Genomic DNA, 20,296 nt, shown 5'->3' with positions numbered 1-20,296 from the left:
GCTAAATAATTCATATTATTTAGGATGGCATGAGGCATGTTGTGGCAGGCTGAACGGGTTTTTATTTATGTGACGTATATGGAAAAATGGCATGACTCAAGAAGTAAATATGACCTTTGTCATGAGATTGATGCCATCAGGAGGTTATATTGAATTCACTTGATACCTCAAGGAAAGCTATTGGCTTGTGAAACAGGTTTGCTCAGCGTTTCTTGAAACATCACGTCATTTTTATAGTCCTAAAGCCTGCTTGATGACATATTCAGGGGCTTTATTGGTATAACTGATACTCACACCTGTAAAATCATCACCTACGATACACCTTGCTGTCAATTCCAAGTTAATTCTTTTTTTGCAGCTTATTTTTTTCACAGTTCAATGAAACTAGATCAAGCTGTTTGTCAAGTGAAATGAAGAAACAATATAAGGATGTACCAACACCATTTTTGACACACCATGTACAAGTTTCTTTCTGGCAGTCATTGATACCCAGGGTTCCCACACTTTATGACCAATGCATTTCTTTCTAGTGAACTGTGATCACTGGATAAGGGATTTAAAATGATTTAGACTGATTCACTAATGAATCATTCAGACTAATTTGTTCAATTAGAGCAACTCAAGAGAACAATTTTCCCACAACACTATGGTTTGCAAGAACACAAGATAAATATCTGTAGCTGATGGAATATTTCAGAATGTATCTATAGGTAACACTTTACAATAAGGTTCCATTAGTTAACATTAGTTGACTAATATGAGCTAACAATGAAACATTGAATCATATATTAATGTAGTTAAATGTTAAATTTAAAAAATTGTATCTGTTTATATTTCAATGGACCTGAACTAACAATAAAGTATTTTTATTAACTAAAATTAACAAAGATCCACAAAAGCTGTAACAAATGTACTGCTCATTATTATTTAGTAATGTTATAATAGGACCTTATTGAAAATTGTAACCAATTTATATTCACTATAGAAACTTCCATGATGTTTAAGGGTGTGTTCACACTTGGCAGGTTTGGTTTGATTAAAACGAACTCTGATTCGATTGATCTGTTAGTGTGGTTCATTTGAGTAAGTGTGAACGCTGCCATTCGAAATCTGGTGCGCAACCAAACAAATGGACCAAGACCGCTGAAAACATTGCTTCGAAACCAACTTTGGTGCAGTTCTAATGAAATATGAATGCAACACGGACCAAAGACATGTAAACAAACCAAAAACAGGATGTGATTTCACAAGAAATCCTCAAGGATATCTGTTTTTTTTTTTTTTCTCGTCACAGTCGCGATGTTGCCCATTACAGTTCAGAACAGGCACTGGTAACGCAGTCTTCTTGCAACAGATCTTCGTTCGGTGTGTGATGGAGGAATTCCTGCCACTGTTTTGACTCTTTTACACATTATAAGCTCTTCACGAGTTGTCAGCTGTTAAAAATACCATCATACTTTAGGTACACACTTACAACGAGTGTGTTTAGCCCAACACTTAGTATTGTTTTAGATGGTCAGGTAAGTTCAGTCACAAAATGTACATCATAAAATCCTTTTTTTGTTTCGTATCTTTAGGTTTGGTGTTAAAAATGACAGTGTGAACACAAAGTGAACCAGGACTACAGTAAATGTACCATTTTCTTTTTTGGTCCAGATCAAACAAACCAAGAGAACTGAAACACAAGCGTAAACACACCTTTAGATTTGATTAATTTCTCTGACTTTTCCATGTCTGGAAAACACAATTTTGAAATTCCCTGATAATTCCAGGTTTTCCATGACAATAGGAAACAACATATTGGGTAGATTCACCTCAGATGGTCCAAAACATATTTTGCCCCGCAAAATAAAAGAGAAATTATATGAAATATGAAATTTTTCCTTTTGCCTTTAGAAAATTATCATTACGTAATGCAATGAATGAATTTAGATTAAGGCACAGTATTAAAAGAGTCTTTGATATATGTATGCAAAATAGAGATTTACTTTGCTGTGGGTTTAAAAAATTGAATGTTGTTTGTATCCTGTATAGATTTTATTTATTTTGTGTCAGGACATTTTATTAAGTACATGAGTATGGTACTGGTTATCGAAACAAGACGCATCCCTAAAACAAGACATTTGTAAATGCTTTGCTTTTGTATCTGTTCAAGCATTTGTGAAGCAGTTGAAAGACTTTCTGACCTGCAGCAAGGTCTCTTTGGGAGTTGCAAGCAGGTTGACGGCTGAAGAGAGTTTCTGGAAGAAGTCGGCAGCCAAATCTCCCAGCCCGATGCTTTGAGTCCAGTCCATCAGCAAATCCAGGTTGGCACGGATCTGTACTCCTCTAGACCACTGGTAGAAACCACCTCCAGACCCTTTAAACACATCCACAACAATATTTATCCTGAAGTCCCAATTAGTGCAAGTGGTTAATCATATTAAGCTACTTTTTGCTACTCTTTATTTTTCAATAATCATCAAAAGTCACAAAAAGTCACAAGCTGGATTTGAACTCAACCAGTTTACATTCTGTCATAGTTTTGTCTGGCTTTAGCAGACTTTTGCCGAGCAAACAGCCGTGTTGTACGGCCAAAGATATTTACACCTAGATGCAAATATTCACTCAGTAAAATTCACACCCTCATGAGAAACACGTCCTTAAAGGAGTAGCAAGACCACTGGGGTGAAAACAGCCGGTTCAACTAAGTAGTTCTCTACAATGCACTCTCTCGTCTTCTGTGTTCTTATTTTGGTGTGTGAATATAACTTGCATCAAAACCTCACAGGTGATTTGCATTAAAAAAAAAAAAAATCAAGAAATTCATGCACATTTTTAATGAGCCCTCAGTGGGACAGTGAATGTGCTCACCTCTCTCCATGAGCGCGTTGAAGAGCGAGGCATTTGTGAAGAAGAACAAGTAGGTCAGCAGTTGAGATGTGATCTCGTTGTGCACCAGGAAAGTGTTGAGCAGGTGCAGTGCCTCCTTTAGGATGTCTAGGATTTGGCTGACTCCCGCAGGCATGCACAGCTGTCCGCTCTCAGAGAAAGGGTTACTATCCAGCAGCCGCGGTAACACAGCATACATACTCTAACAGAGGGGACGGGGAGAATAACGTTTGGTTACTGTGCTTAACAATCCATTAAATGATTTATACTGTAGAGAATCTTATAATGTGAATGCTGCATGCTTAAATACTTGCAAAAAAGTAGCTTTATTAAAACAACTTTATTAAGAGTATTGCTGCATTGCCAGCAAGATAATTAAAAGGTACCTAATCTATCCAGAAAGCTACTAAAGACATATTTAAAACAGTTCATGTGACTACAGTGGTTCAACCTTAATGTTATAAAGCGACAAGAATACTTTTTGCGTGGCAAAAAAAAAAAAAAAAAACATTACGACTTTATTCAACAATATCTAGTGATGGGTGATTTCAAAACACTGCTTCATGAAGCTTCGAAGCTTTACGAATCTTTTGTTTCGAATCAGTGGTTCGGAGCGCCAAAATCACGTGATTTCAGTAAACGAGGCTTTGTTACATCATAAGTGTTTCGAAATTTCAATAGTTCATGTGACTTTGGCAGTTTGATAACCACTGATTAGAAACAAAAGATTTGTAAAGCTTCATGAAGCAGTGTTTTGAAATCACCCATCATTAGATATTGTGGAATAAAGTCGTTCATTTGTTTTTTTGACACACAAAAAGTATTCTCGTCCTTTTATAATATTAAGATTGAACCACTGTAGTCACATGAACTGAACACTGTTCAGTTAAATATGTTTATAATACCTTTAAGGATCTTGAAAGAGGAAGTACCATTGCTGGCAATGCAGGCCTCACTGAGCCATCGGATTTCATCAAAAATATCTCAATTGTGTTCTAAAGATGAATGAAGGTCTTACGGGTGTGGAACGGCATGAGGGTGTGTAATAAATGACAGAATTAACCATTTAATGGCTCTTTATTCTAAGCACGAATGTATACTTGTAATAATTACCCCAAAGTTATGTGAAACTTATGTAGGATTATTTTGCGCACAGTGCAGTCAAATCACATCTACAATGTGTATTATGGAAAAGTGTAAAACTGAAATACAGAATTGTACATTTTAATATAGATTTCTAAATCTGAATATTATAGCTGTAAATATAAATATATTGATAAAAAAATCTTGAGTTGTAAAAAAGAATATGCACTAAACCTGAAATTATCAATAAGATATAATAAGATACACCTGAAAAATACAAACCACACTTGTATCCAAATTGTAAATGTAAAATAAAACGTGTAGAATATCTATACTTAAGTTAGTAGTTGAATAGTAAATCAAAATATTTGCCACTGTTCTGTTTGGTATAAACAGATATTTAGGAGATATATAAGGTTTTATACTTTTTTTTTTTTTATTTGAATGAAATTAATACTTTTATTCAGCAAGGATGCAATAAATTGTTAAAAAGTGACAGTAAAGGTATTTATAATGTTAAAAACACCTCTATTTCAAATAAATGCTGTTATTTTTAAACTTTTTACTCAATAAATTATAACATTTTATAATTTTTATCAATAATAAGAAATTTATTGATAAAATTCAGCTTTATGTCACAGGAATAAATTATGTTTTAAAATATATTATAATAGTTATTTCAAATTGTAACAATATTTCACAGTATTACTGTTTTACTGTATTTTTGATCAACTAAATGCAGCCTTGGTGACTTCTTTCAAAAATATTTAAACATTTTGAATAGAAGTGTACATGTATAATGGATATCAGAATTTAAAGTTAAAAGCTCAATAATTTTTTTATGAATCCTGAGTGCACAATAGGATACATACAGTTCATATGTAAATCTATGTAACCTAAAACATTAGAGAAAACACAGGACAGAGTGAAACAGGTCACATTATTTGTGCTTTCAGTACAGAGGACGTAGCCAGGAGCAGTGCTGTGTGCAGTTCCTGAACGTCGCGTCTGAGCCAACAGGAAGTGCGGCACAGGCCGGCTTCCCCTCAGCGGGTGATATGTGGCTGTGACTGGACTCTGGAGAATGTCTCTGCCCTGACTGCCCATTGTTACAGCACCAGTGAGAGTCTTGAGAATCATTCAGATAAGACTAAACCAGCAGATGCATCTCACATCCACACTCACTTTTCCCATTGACTAAACCACTGCCCCCCTCAGGAACAGATAAAAGGATTTTGTAAACAAATAAGGGCCATGCAGATAACTGTGCCAGACGGGAACACAGGCAAGGCTACGAGCCTAGTGGGAATGTATTTTATCACAAAGATGACAAAAACACATACTAAACTATAACCCTGAAATAAAGGTAAATATCAATGTTTTTAAGCACAAGGAAATAAGTAAAGGGAAAGGTTTTGCCAAATTATGTCTAAATACTTTACAGATTCTTTCAATCCATAGGCTAATGAAACGTCAGGTTTCAAACTAAAGTCACGCTCACATAAGTAAAATTTCAGCTAAATTTAACGAGCAAAACGTGTCCATTATCTATTGTCAATAGTGTAGTGATGTATGACACACAGCTCATCACCAATATAATCATACATTACAAATGAAACGTCAGATCTTAATGTAAAGATGTGATCACATTAGCAAAATTTGGGCAAAATTTAATAGGCAAAAGATTACGTTGTCTACTTTCAACAGTGTAGCAATATATAAAGCACAGCTCACATTACTATATGACCATTTGTTGTGAATAAAGTGTCAGATCTTAATGTAAAGGTATGATGACATTACCAAAATTTTGAAAGGAATGGTCTATTGTTACTTTTACTATACTATCACTATAACCATTGATTTGTGAAGAAAACGTCAGATTTCAATGTAAAGATGCAAGTCACGTTACTAAAAGTTTGGCAACATTTCATGGGCAAACAATACATTGTCAACAGTGTAGCAATGTTTGAAGCACAGGTCAACATCACATGTGCCATCCACTGCAAATGAAATGTCAGACCACAATGTAAAGATGTGGTCACATTACTAAAATTTTGAAACCAAAAATGGTCCATTGTCTATTGTCAGTAGGGTAGTTATGTATGAAGCACAGCTCACTCTCACTATAACCATTGATTTGGAAGGAACCTTCAGATTTCAATCTAAAGGTGTGGACACATTAGCAAAATTTCACAAGCAAAAATCTTCCATTGTCAGTAGTGTAGCGATGCATGAAACACAGCTCACCATCATTATAGTCACTGATCTGTGAAAGAAACGTCAGATTTCAATCTAAAGGGTTGGTCACATTACCGAAATGTTGGCTCAATTTCACAAGCAAAAAAGTCCATTGCCAATAGAGTAGCAATGAATGAAGCACAACTCATCATCACTATGATCATCCAATGGGAATTAAACATAAGATTTCAATTTAAAGGTGCGGTCACATTGGCAAATTTTTTTTAAAATTTTGCAAGCAAGAGTAGACCATTTTCTACTGTAATAGTATAGTTATATATTAGCTCATGCAGAAGTCACTTTCAAACCAAGCAGCTTTCTGTTAGGCAATGCGGCAAATCCGAGATCCGCAAGGTGAAATCTTTCACTCTCACATGAAATTCTCCATCGTGTGGATTCCTATTAAAAACAAACTGAATTTTGCTTGTGAAAATTTAATGAACAATGGTAAATTTGACTGCGCCTTAACACAACTCTTTAAGTTAAATTATTTATCCATGCATGGCATTTTTTTTAATTCATATTTTTTGATCCATTTTCTTGTTCTAGAAAAGCTGTTTTACTCAGATATGCATAACAATAGGGAATCACAACTTCCGTTTCCCAACTTTAAAACACTCTGCCAGTTTGTCAGGACACAGCAGAGGTTAACGAAGCTGAAATAAGTGATTCACACTCAATTCACTTCAGACAAATGAAGTCATTGAAAACTAACTAGAGCCAATGGTCCCGCCCCCATGACTCATCAATGACTGACACATTCTTGCCTTTTGATCAGAGCCATGACATCACAGCATTCATGAGCATGACTAAGAGATGCATATGAATCCCACCATTCACAACAACTGACGATTGAAGTATCAAAATGCAGTTAGAACAAGTGTTTTGGAGTTAGTCAAACCTGTTTAATGTTCCGTACGTTCTTTTAACAGAAAAATACAATTTTCCGACACCAACCAATCACCTTACACAGTCTGACATCACCAGTAAGAGAAAAACACAGAGTTTATGGCTTGTTAAACGACATTTACATGCTAATGATTTGGTAACTGTTAACTTCCTGGTAGGGAATTATGATTGCTTTAACTGGACACTCCTCTCCATTTCTGGTGGTGAGAACCAAATGTTTCCTGGTCAGGAAACAGATGAACTCTCCGAGTCCAAATGTAGAGGTCCACAGCTGCTTCCCCATCAGTCAGAGGATGAGTAACTCTGTCCTTCCTGTCTGCCCCACTGACAGTCCTCTTAACCCCTCATATACCTGTTACTTTCTAGTATTGGACTGGAGTGTTTGAACCATGAAGGACGTAACCTTTCCATTGACTATTTATCCACAAAGTTAATCTGCAACAAACACGTCACATATTTGGAATGTCTTGTCTCCAACTAGAGGTGACTTCATCGCCTAGATTTTCCACACCATTGAAACTGATGTAACATTGATGTAATATAATGGAGAATGAGTTTCACAATGTTTCCTTTCATTTTCAATTAGCGATTTTTAATAGTTTTAGTTTTAGTAAACCATAACAAAACTGGTTTCCTTGAGAAGTTCCCAAGGAGGCACATCAAAGATTAAAGGAAAAGTTCATAGAAAAGTAAACAATTCTCCTTATGTTCCATTGAGAAAATAACAATGGACAGAGAATAACAATTTCAGTCTGATTGAACTATTCCTTTAAGACATTCATCACGTACAGCTACAGACAAATTCAGCAAGAAAATAAATGTTCCAAAACATTTCCCGCTCATCTGAGAGGGGCAGGGATTTGCCATTAACTTGAGCCTTGAGAAAATACACTGTTAATGTGTTTGTTTTTGATTCTTTGGGAAGGAGAGGACAAGTTGTCTCACTCACCAATAGCTATGGCCAATCCCTATGTCTCCACTGCCTTGTTATGACTTTACTTTGGCTTACAGACTGGAAGCACAAAATGCTGTTTACAAGGTTATGTCCTGTTTCACATATTTTACATCCTTTCAGGGCTATGAGGAACATATATAATGTAAAATAAACATTGCATATTAAGAATGAATATATACTAAATATAGTACTTTACCACAAAAAAAAAAAATGCAAATATTTAAATCAATTGGCAGACCTAATGGCCTTTCATTTATACTTACTTTGGTGAGATAGTAGACACACTGCTGGAAGGTGAACATGATGACTTCCTCCAGGACAGTCATGGCCTCCTCACTGGCAGTACGTGTGGACTCGATCTGACAATCCAATGATTCTGAGTAGATGGAGACATGATGTTACTGCACATTCTCAAGAGACTGCTAAATATTGTCGACTGGACAAGATAAAATAAATAAAGCAATGAGCCAAAGAGGCCAGTTGATCTACAACATATTTAGAGTAATTTAGGACAACACAGAGAGAAGGCTGGTACCTTTGTCCTGTTCCTGTCTGTCCTGCTGTCTCCATGTTAAGAGCAGAGGGACCTCATGCTGGATGAAGTGCAGCAGCTCAATGGAGTTGGACATCCACAACACCAGCGGCTGCAGGCCTGGGATCAGATCCTTCATGTTCAACACATGCAGCTCTGCTGACATATCACTGGTGCTTCTGTTGCATAAACAGCACAATGTTCACATGTTATCAAAACATAGACTCATATGAGTTTATCCATCTGTCTGTCTGCTTATCCAACAAACCAATAATCTATTACTTTTTTAGGCCAACCAACCAAACAAATAACCATCTATTCACCTATATATCTGTCTGCCAAACAAGAAACCAAGCATCCCTTCATCTGTCTGTCTGATTAACCAACCATCTAGCTATCCATCAAAATATCTGTCCATCCAACCAACCATATTTCTGTCTATATACACCTATGTATAAGCTTGTTAATTCAAACCAAAAAACCATGCATCTATCAATTTGTCTGGCCAACCATCCATTTACCATTTTGGATTTCAGTCTAAATATCCATCCAAACAACTAATCAAACAACCATCCATCTCTCTAATAATTTATTTATCTGTCTGTCCAACCAACCAAACAACTAACTATCCATCTATCTTTCAGTCTAACCAACCATCTGTCTATCCATCAAAAACTCTGTCCATCCAACCAACTAACCAACAAACCATCTCTATTCAACACTCCTATTCATTGGTCTGTCCAACCAATCACTCAGCATTTATCAATTTGTCTGTCTAACCAACCAACCAACCAACCAACCAACCAACCAACCAACCAACCAACCAACCAACCAACCAACCAACCAACCAACCAATCATCCATCCATCAACCTTTCTGTCTTTTTTTACGTCTTTCCAACCAACAAACCAATCACCAACCATATCTAACCATTTATCTGTCTGTCCAATCAACTAATCATTCATCCATCTATTAATTTGTCTGTTCAACAAACTAACCAACCAACCAAACCATCTGTCTGCCAAACCATCCATCCATTCGTCTGTCTGTCTATCCAACCAACCAACCAACCAACCAACCAACCAACCAACCAACCAACCAACCAACCAACCAACCAACCAACCAACCAACCAACCAACCAACCAACCAACCAACCAACCAACCAACCAACCAACTAACCAACCAACCAGCCTGTCTGTCCATATATTTGCCTGTCTGTCTAAATGTCCAATAAAACAACCATCCTAAGAACTAAACTAGTCCAATGATGTCACTGGATTCACAATCTTCTAAACCTAAATGCTTTTAAAACCTTTCTTTTTTGCATTTCAATATTTTTAATAGCCTGAAAAGCAGCAAGCCAAATCAAAGTTCAAATCATTAAGACATTGAGGTTAATTTCCCCCCTTTAATACCTCAGTTTCAACCACTAATCTGTTCACCTCACCACAATATGGAGGGAAGTGACTGAAAATCAGGATGTGGACTGAGAGGAAAATACCAGCTGATAGAAATGCCAGCTCTCTGCTAGCCAAATTCACAATTTAAACACAAGACAATCAGAGCCTGAAATGCTTTAACACTGCTGTCTGTCTGCAGACAGATTTATCACTGGACAATTCAACAGTTAATGACACACTCAAGTGTCCCTGTCTCGGGACGTGATTGGGCACCACAAAGAAAACAAAAGTGAATTGAATGCATACAGCACCATGGGTGATAATAAGCTAGTTACATGTCGTTCTTTAAGTTCCCTGCTCTTATTTCAGGGGTGTGTGAAAGAAGAATGGTTTGAAGAAGAAATAAGCTCTCTCACATGTCTGGCTGCAGAGCTGCGAGTTCTTTTGTTCTTTCCTGTGGAGGAGGGGGAAAAAAACAGCTCAGAAGAACAACTCTGTTTAAGTGTGCCACAACCTTTAATCTCTGATGACAACTTTGACCCATTTCAGCTATTCAAAAGGGGTGTCAAACAGGACATGTTCTTGTGTCCAGTACTTTACACTGTTATAGTCCACAATTGTTATGCAAATAATGTACAATGGTATATTATGTCACTCAAAATATACTTCATGCACTTAATAGTACTTTCTTGTTAGTGAACTGCTTCCTATTCTATTTCACTAGACCCACAAAGTGAGATATATACATAAATAAAAGGCACTTTTCATACTTATAATAACTAAATAGTTAACCCTGGGTCATTCTACACATTGGGTAAACAGAATCCTCAGTTATCTTGCTTCACGTTTCACACTGCTCAAAATTTACCTGGGTTTAATAATTAATCCCAATATTAATAGCCCAAACCCATGCGCTGAAGTTTCACACTGTACATTCCTAAACCCTGGGTTAACATTCATATTTGTGGTGCAAATGCCACTGATTGGATGAACGCAGCAGTTCACCCAATCAGTTTGAAGCACATAATTGGTTATCTGTGGCTAAGCATCTAGCCTTAACAATCTAACACCACATCCTTTTACACCATACACATTTGGCAACAAATGTGGGGTTAACTCTGCTTATAATTATTATAAGTGTGAAATGGTCCTCTATCTGGTGTTAAGTGCAGTGTAAAAAGCCCTATACAGTACCTCAAATGGCACACAAAGGTCACAGAATACCATAGTATGTGTCCAAAAAAACAATTACTCTGGTACTACATTATAATAGTGTGCTATTCTTGTTATTCATATTTGTTGGTTATTTTTGTACTCTATAGACTCTCACTCACCCACATGGTGAGCTGGATCTGATTGGCAATAGAGAGCAGCAATTTCCGAAGGTGAACCAACTCAAAGTTGGTGGCGGAGTGTTGAATGCACAGACATAGTAGAAAGGCTGGAGTCAGTTTGGGTTCTTCCCCTACTGGATCCACCATACTGACAATCTTTTCCAAGACCTGATCTTCATGCTGCACCTGATAGGACAGCGACACCACCCTACCGTCCAAGTCCCTCCAGCGGGCGGCCATTTTTTTAGTCCTCCTTCTCCTGACGGATGTCCCGCACAATTTACAGGGTGATGTGGTGGCAGGGGGGCACAGGGTGGCCATCCAGGATGGGGTCTGAAAGGCTCCTGAGGTCGTAGGGTCCTTGAACATAAAGAGATAGTGCTGACCAAGCCCCACCAGGTCACCTGGACACAACTCAACCTCGTCATCAAGGGGAACGCCGTTGTGTGTAACACATGAGCTGTGGAGGGGTCTGAGCATGGTTCGCATCTTACTGCCACCCTTGGTTTGGTCATTGGTGGCGTCTAGCCGCTGTACGCAGCAATGCTGAGGTAGGATGTCGGGGGCAAAGAGTAAGACGTCCACCTTCAGGGTCTCCTCATTTTTATCAGCAGAGGATTCACCGGAGCAGCCAAATACACAACTGTTCCCACTCATGAGATAGATCAGAAAGTCCTGACAAGAGATTAAGAGAAGAAACAGGAGGTTTCATTAAAGGAAACAGGATAACTTTGGGCAACAAGCCCAACAAGTTCTAATGGATGAGTACTGGGACAAAACAGTATGGGGTGGGGGTTATTTATATACCAAGGATTAAGACATTTTGGGATGAATCTGTAAAACATGTATTCACTTTTGTTTTACTGAAACTTCCTGCATCTTTAATTTTATATATTATGTTATAATATTTTGTTATATTAAAGGTGTGAGACATGCATTGTTCAATGTCTGAAAAATCAATGTGTTTTGCAATCCCCTGAATTGACAACTGATAGTAACAGAAGAAAGGAGTATGGTCTAAATTCTTCATCTGCTTACACTGTGGTGTCAAAACAGACAGCACCGTTAATCGATTGATCCAATTTGTGCTGCTAAAGCACATGATTCTTCTGATCTGAAAGAAGCGCCTCTCAGCACTATGAGAAGTGATTGACATAGAGCTGTTCTAAGTCTCTTAACCAGAGATAATCTCCCAAGCACCTGCTTTAGGCCGTAAACTCACTCTCATTCATTCTCCTTTTTCTTGACATGAGCAACGTGTGATCAGCAGGGCCATCACCCGTTTCTTGTGGAAATGGACTGAGGACCCCATCATGGATAAAGTGGACCAAAATTATATCTAAGCCCACTTTTAAGGCCAAGGTACATTGAGTTTTTTCATGTGTGATGAAAATCACATGAACAATATTTCCCTAAATTAAGATATACATACAGTCATATACAGTATAATGGTGTGGGGAAAAAACAAAACCATAGGTGACTGAATTTATTGTCTATTTTATTTGAATTTCTATATTTCCTTAAGTTGTGAGTTTCCAGTGCTCTGCTGAATATAAAGTGCAACAATTCCTGTCAACTTTTTCAGTAGCGTTGGTTCTTGTAGTAATTTTTCAATTCATTTCTCCCATAGGAATTAAAAAAAAAAGTCTTCATGAAAGTGCTATAAGCCATGAATAAAGCCAACCAGCTACAAGGTGAATCACAACATTACAAACTCTGATTTGAATCAAAACGTAATTGAAAATCAGTTAAAAACACAAAGGTATAAAACTGTGTACTTAATGCCTTTAGTGAGGGAAAGAACTACAATCCCACAAAGTCATTCGCAGTGGTTCATAGGAGTGGGCCGAGCTAAAGAGCTCTTTTGGTGCATTTTGCTTGTGGCGACTCTATGATTGGTGGAATTTTCTGCACAGCATCATGGGTAATGTAGTTTTTCGCCACTAATTCTGCTGTTGAACATGATTATATTAAAAATAAGTTGAATTAATGAGCTTCAACTGAAGCTAATACCATTGATTAACAACTTTGTAGCTCACAATAAGGCTGTTTTTAAAGTTATCATTAAAGATCAAATGGAGAAATCCCTATGGAGAAAATGAATGGAGTTTTTACTTCCGGAACCTAACTATGATGGGAGAAAAGACATTGTGCAAGAGAAATGCTAACATGTTCAGCTAAAAATGTAGTGACTCAGGGAACAAAGAACAAAAACAAGAAAGAGAAACTGTATTGCGTGGCAGAGTTGTGTTACTGCCATGGCTGACCGCAGGCTTAGTAAACAATGCTGATTATTACCTAGAGTAAACTGCAGTGCTGGAATTTTAACTCCTGATTATAGTTCAGCATTTGAATGAGACAATACTCATATAATTACTGCTATCACCGCAAACCTGTTTATTCCTCTCTCACATGCATGTGCTTTGAGCAAACAAATGAAATGTGTGCCTTCATTATATTTTATCAAATTACAAAAACTTTCTCTACCCCCTTCTACTTTTTTCTGGATGGTATCTAGCTCCATTCTGGTATGTGATGCCCACTTTCACAATCCAATCAGTTGTAGATGGATTATCATTAAATATTCTGTTTCAATAGTGAATATGTCAAGTTGAAAAGGCTAAAAAAAATGTGGTCGCGTTCTGTGGTTGCGGTTTTCCCGTGTAGTGTGTACATGCAAAAACTCACACACCCTGGACAATGCGTACTCAGCAACACTTGCTGTGAGGGAACACCGGGCAGCACATTTCCTGCCTCTGAAAACGTGCTTGGCTTTCCCACACAATATGCCACAGAGACATTTAAAATGTTCTACAAACTGAAAAACTACTGCAGTGGTGTTGACATGAGAGAATGTCCTTTTTTAGTAGTATGAACTACTGATTTGTTTGCAACTGATCAAACTGATCTGAACTAGAGGTACCTCACAAGAACACTTTTCAAGCAAAACATTATTTTACAAAAATAAGTTTGTTAGATTTGAATACATAAATTAACAGATACACTGTTTAAAATGAAGACAAACATGTATCTGGGCATTTTATGATTGTGAAAAGTTCAATTTTGATGTTGAAAGAAACTACACCTGGGGTCATACTGCTTGGACACCTTTGTGAACTTGAGAAGAACTGACTTTATACATCCACTTTATACATCTGAATTATTACCTAACCTTTTTCTATGTGAATATATTTTAAAATGTAATTTATTTCTGTATTTATTTCTGAATTTCAGCATCATTACTCCAAACTTCAGAGTCACATGATCCTTTATAAATCATTCTAATATGCTGATTTGATGTTCAAGAAACATTTCTGATTATTATCAACACTGAAAACAGTTTTGCTTCTTCATATTTGTGTGGAAACTGTGATACTTTTTTTTCAGGATTCTGTGATGAATAGAAAGTTCAAAACAACAGCATTTACTTTAAATAGAAATACTTTGTAACATTATAAAATGTCTTTTCTATCACTTTTGATCAATTTTATGTGGCCAAAGTGATTTCTGGTTATGTAGAAAATTTAAATTATGAAATAATTATGATATGGGGGCCAATAAGAATTATTACAAATGTGATTTTCATGAAATCTAATTTACATAAGAAGGGATTTCTCATTTACATACGGAATATAGTGTACAAAAAAATAATATTTCTTTAATATAGGCACTGGAACTCAAAATGTGGCATGCTGCAAACATGGTATGTGTGTTACAGGCCTCAGTCTATTTTTCCTTCACTGCTGCCTTTAATCTGTTGGATCTTTGGGTTTATTAAGGGCTTTTGGGATTCTGTGTGTTCTTAATGTGAGTCTCACACGCTTCAGTGCGTTTTCTTTAAGTTGTCTCCTGCTGTGTGAGAGGCGAGCTGCAGGCAGGCCTCATGTTGACTAGAGCTCCAGTATAGCTACTCATTCACTGACGGCCAGTCCCTGGATGCCTAGAGACACATGGATCACCTGTCGTCCACATGTCTGCCTGTCCAAACCCTGTCACTCTGACCTACGCTAATCCTGTAGAAAACTGCCACACACCACACACTCTCTCTACAGTGAGTGGCTCCAGATTAAACTGTGCTTAAGTCAAGACTTGACGCCACTGTCAACAACACAGGATGAATGCGCCAATGTCATATGTAAGGTTTAAGATCTAAATTTGCTGTCAGGGATACTGTGCTGCCTTTGATTAATTTACAATGAAACAGCAAAAAAGTTGAGTAATTAGTAGCAGAATAGGCTACACATGGAATAGAATGATTGTTTTGGCCAATATTCTGATTTTTAACCATTATATAAAACATATGTAGCACCTCTTCTGCTGCTACAAAGATATCAAAACTAAGGCACTGTTTCCACCTGGTATTAAGATGTGTTTTAGTCAATTGGATCACAAGTAGAAGAGAGAGACACATACCCATTTACACCTGGTGTCTCTTTTGTCCACTTTCAACCACGTCTGCCTGATTTGTTGTGTCCTGATACATGTATGGATTTTTTCAGATATTTAAATTTAACGGACGAAATGAGCTCATGAAATTTATATATGAACATGACCGGAGATGACAGAAAAACACACAGAGAATCCGCTGTCGTTTCTAGACACAAGACCATCCCGAATGCTGTGAGTGTGTGTTAGAAATCAGCAATGGTGAGAGAACATTGTGCTTGGTACATTTTTCCTCTTCAAACCAAATTTGGGTCTTCAGCCAACAAAGTTTAAATCCTGTCTGGCTAGCGCGCTTCCCATAATGTTTATGCATTAGGTCAGTAGGCAGAGAGCAGGCGGTCTTTTGTGGCTGTTTGAACACATTCGATCACACTGCGAAAGCAATCTGGATGAATGCATTTTCGACTACCTCAGGAAGTGGTTGAAAGTGGACAAGCTCAAAACACTTTAGATCCCGTTTACACCTGTATTTAGGGTCGTCCACTTGTGATACAATGGACAAAATCACATCTAAATACCAGGTGTAAACAGGGCCTAAAAGATCCTAAAAGAGCATCAAATAACACTGAAACAGCATATCACATTCAATGGTGTGTCAAATTAGCTCATCATTCTCCCATTTCCTGCTGCCAAACAGTTTAAGACCCTCAAACCTCAGTTTACTGTATTGACTAAAAAAAATTGTAATGTAGTTGCTTTCTCTCAATGAAGAGCCTACTCTCAACTCTCTATGATATTCTGGTCTCTAGCCCTTGTATTTGGTTAAAAATTGACCATAATTGATTGCATTAGCAAACAACACTACGCTACTAGCGTATCAACATAGGCGGCAGCAAACTAGTGTCAGGATTCTTTCAACCTTTAGCAAAACACTTTGAATCACATCATTTCAACGTGGAAAAATACACTGAGCCACATGATTTGATAAATCATCGAAGTCCATAATGCCAACTGTGTGGGAAGAGCTGCATTCCAAAGTTCGACACTTTAGGTTAAAAGTTTCAGAAGAAATCCTAACCCTAAAGAGCACTAGTAACTTGCATCACGCTGGGTTCAAACTACACAATATCAGCCCGATTTTGGCACTATCTGAGTTTTGTAGGGTGTTGTGGAGATCCGTAAATGACAATGGGCTTTGGGGTGCAAGAATTGATTGTTTTATCTCATGTCATAGTGGATGATAATTGACGCTGTGTCTATGACGTGTCACAGTGTCCCGTTTTTTTCCCAGTAAGTGCTGGAATTAGCATTAGGCTAGTACAACCATTGTTTGTTTACGCTCTTGTTTCCTGAAGTCAGTGGCTAGTTACACCTTCTCCATGACATCTTGCACATCATTAAAGTAGGCGATTGATGATTGGTCGGGAAGTAACGTGTAGTCTGACATGTTTCTTGTCCACAACACAACAAGAATCGCACAAATCGCACAAATCTGACACAGTGAATATCATAACAGTCAAAAAATATTGTGTAGTCTGAACCTGACATTACCTACAGTTTCAGAACCATACCAAATGAACCATTCATAACCACTGAGGAACCAAAGAGCCATTATCCTACCTGTCTGTGGTTGTATCCTTGCAGCAGAAGGAAATATGGGAAATCAAAGGGCAGGTGGATGGAGTACTGCGTGTTGTTGTCATCGCTGCTTTCCGTCTCCTCTTTCTCTGCGTTGAGGCGGTGAGCCTCTTTATCAGCTTCTGCCTCTGGATCCTCCTGCTGAGGTGCATTATGGGTCCCTTTTCCCATATTGGAGACATCCATGTCACTCAAGCTCCTCCAGATAGCCAGAGCATCCACCCCCTCATTTGTCCCATCAACGAACAGGGAGGTGACCCGCGAACGGGCATGCTGCAGCTTTCGGGCCTGGGCATTGAGGCCTAGGGGTATAAAATTTAAAAAAATATATGATTTGCACAGAAAAAAATGTTTACATTCTCACAGTGTCATGATGAAAATGTGATTGAGCACATTTGCTTAAGAGTATAATAGTACTGACTATGGCTTAGTCAGACTTCTTACTGCATGAGCAACAAATTTAAACTAGCATGAAGTTATAACTGCATAAAATGATGAGAGAAATACTACTAAATGCTTTGAGATGATGCTTGCATACATTCCTATAAATATAGGAACATTTCTTTCAGATGCTCAGCTATAAGATGACTCCATAGCTGGATAGGAGTGATGTAACATAAACAGCATTGAAGTACTGTGAAAGGTTCTCAGAGGTCAGGCTTTCACACCCATTGGCACTCTGGGCGTTATCAGCTGTGGAAATGGGCGGTCGCCTACATTGTTCTGCCAGAACACACAGCGACGGGGCTGAGCTTCCCCCGTCACCGATTCTCAAGAGAACCCAGTGGAATAGCACAGCCCAATGCCAAAAAACACCCTCAAGAGTGCAGGAAACACGCTCAGATAGAACAACAAGCGTCCATTTCGATGTTGGCGACTGGAGCGCGGTGGGAAAGCGCAGTGTGAGTGCTGATAGGACTATCCCAATAAAACATACTTCAGAGAGAGCAATTTCACTAAGCTTCTTGCCGACAAGCTTTTGTTGGGATAAGCTACGAGGTACCTCAGACTGTTAAAACATTCCTAAATTGTGTCAACTGGAACAAAGATCAAAGGTCAGCTAGTCAAAACATCTCTAAAGGCACATTCACACCAAGCATGATAACTATAATTATAACTATATTAGTGTTCACACCAATGCACAATTCCGTGTTGCTATTGAAGGTGTGGTGCAGTTATGTCGTCTTTGAAAACTAAAGCTCAAAGTGGCTCGGTTCACAGGAAATGGTGCTGAAATTGCTGCTCTAAATTGAGTCGCTTTAAAAATCATGATAAGATATTTCCCCCAAATCGTGCAGCCCTATTTATTGTCCCTGGTGTGAAGGTGCCTAACGGCCCCAATATACTTCGAGCGAAATCAAAGAACGAATTGATGTGACGTCATTTTGAACAAAATCGGACCAAAACAAACTTTGTTTGGAGTTCAAATCAGCTTCAAAAAAGATTGATACAGCTGATAAACACCTTTGTACTACCATTGGTTCATGGCGATTACATAATAAGTAGGTGTGGCTCTGAGGCTCCGCCTTCTTTCACGTGGAAATCTTTTCCGGTCTCCTGTTGAGTCAGTGGAGGTCAGACCTCCACGAGTGAAAACATGAACACAAGTATGAAGTTGTAATGAAATGAGACACTGACTCTGTTTTTTATGTTTAATCAGCAAAGCTGCTTGATTTTAAGCAATCTATTGAAGTGCTTTATAAATAAACATAACATGACTGTCCTAGAGTTCAGAATGCCAGAGCTCGTGCAAACAAACATATCCATGTTGCTTTGATCAGATGCTTTCTCAAATTTGTTGTGTTTATTTTGTTATTGAGAGAGAAAAGTGTGAAGCACATATTTACATATTCATCTAACCATTGCTCTCAGCAGAGTGGGTGATGTCAGATGTTAGCTAACAGTATATCGCTGGTCATGTATTTTGAACTTCGTTTTACCCCTAAGCAAAGAACGAAAAGAACTTTGCCATGAGTATACGGGGCCTTTAAACTTTTGAAGGTACCAATCACGCTCACTCAGTCAAACTGATATTGCCACAATACCTGCAGTGATGGTGTCTGTATCCTTGGCACTTTGCGCCTCCACGCTTGCTCTTTTCTGGATCTCGAAGCGCCTGAGGAATCCCTCCTTGGGTTTCCAGAGTGACTGCAACATGAGGGGCTTCTCATGGTCACCGACAACCCGAAAGCACTCAGTCTTCCATTCATGGTCCAACCCAGTTCGGCCAATCACATCGCAGAGCACATACGCACTGGAGTCTTCCTTTTCCAAGCAGTACCTGTGAGGCCAGAGAACAGCTCAGTTGAACTCACTATCTGGACTAACAATGAGTCATGGAACAATGGAAGCGACCACTGACTTGAGTTCGCAAGCATTTCTAGCCTTGGGTTTGAAGTAGTGATGCACCGAAATTTCGACAACCGGAAAATTCTTTTTCGGTTTCATCCAAAATAAGGTGGAAATCATTGACCAAAAGAGTAAGAACGATAACTTTAAAAGATACTGATATTAGCATCCGCACCAATGAACGATAATGTTCCTTTTTTTATATGCGCATGCCCTCTACCGCTTTAAATGCTCAAGGTCTTTAAAGTCTAAACAAAAGTAGCAATAGATCCTTTCTGAACAGGAACACGCTGAACAGCATAGAGTCTAATTAACCAAATACACAAATTTAATTACAGAAACGTTTTTTAAGCTAAATTAATTTAATTTCCGTTTCGGCGTTTTGGTAAAAAATTCATGGTACAGCTTTATTTTAAGGTGATGTAATTACACGTTACTGCATGTACTTACTATAGTAATAACAGTAAATTATGCATAATTACAAGTAACCAAACCCGAACACTAACCGTAATTTTATAGTAAGTACATGTAGTTAATTAATAGTACTCACTTATTTGAGTAAGTGCAATGTAACTATGTCACCTTAAAGGGATAGTTCACCC

At 37.9% G+C, this 20,296-nt stretch overlaps 1 protein-coding gene across 1 annotated transcript in view; it reads right to left on the bottom strand.

Annotated features, from left to right (window-relative positions):
- radil2a (Ras association and DIL domains 2a) overlaps nt 1–20,296 on the bottom strand; it is a 39,870-nt gene that overhangs the window by 15,858 nt on the left and 3,716 nt on the right. The window contains exons 3-10 of the mRNA XM_067382754.1: nt 19,391–19,626; nt 17,328–17,647; nt 11,322–11,996; nt 10,404–10,441; nt 8,592–8,767; nt 8,320–8,432; nt 2,854–3,073; nt 2,187–2,359 (exon numbers count right to left, since the gene is read on the bottom strand). Of these exons, the coding sequence (XP_067238855.1) occupies nt 2,187–2,359; nt 2,854–3,073; nt 8,320–8,432; nt 8,592–8,767; nt 10,404–10,441; nt 11,322–11,996; nt 17,328–17,647; nt 19,391–19,626 (1,951 nt within the window). The remainder of the gene's footprint in view (nt 1–2,186; nt 2,360–2,853; nt 3,074–8,319; nt 8,433–8,591; nt 8,768–10,403; nt 10,442–11,321; nt 11,997–17,327; nt 17,648–19,390; nt 19,627–20,296) is intronic.

Source organism: Chanodichthys erythropterus, chromosome 3, assembly GCF_024489055.1.
Source record: "Chanodichthys erythropterus isolate Z2021 chromosome 3, ASM2448905v1, whole genome shotgun sequence".
Taxonomy (NCBI): Eukaryota; Metazoa; Chordata; class Actinopteri; order Cypriniformes; family Xenocyprididae; genus Chanodichthys; species Chanodichthys erythropterus.
This window is presented reverse-complemented; position numbering and strand designations above follow the sequence as displayed.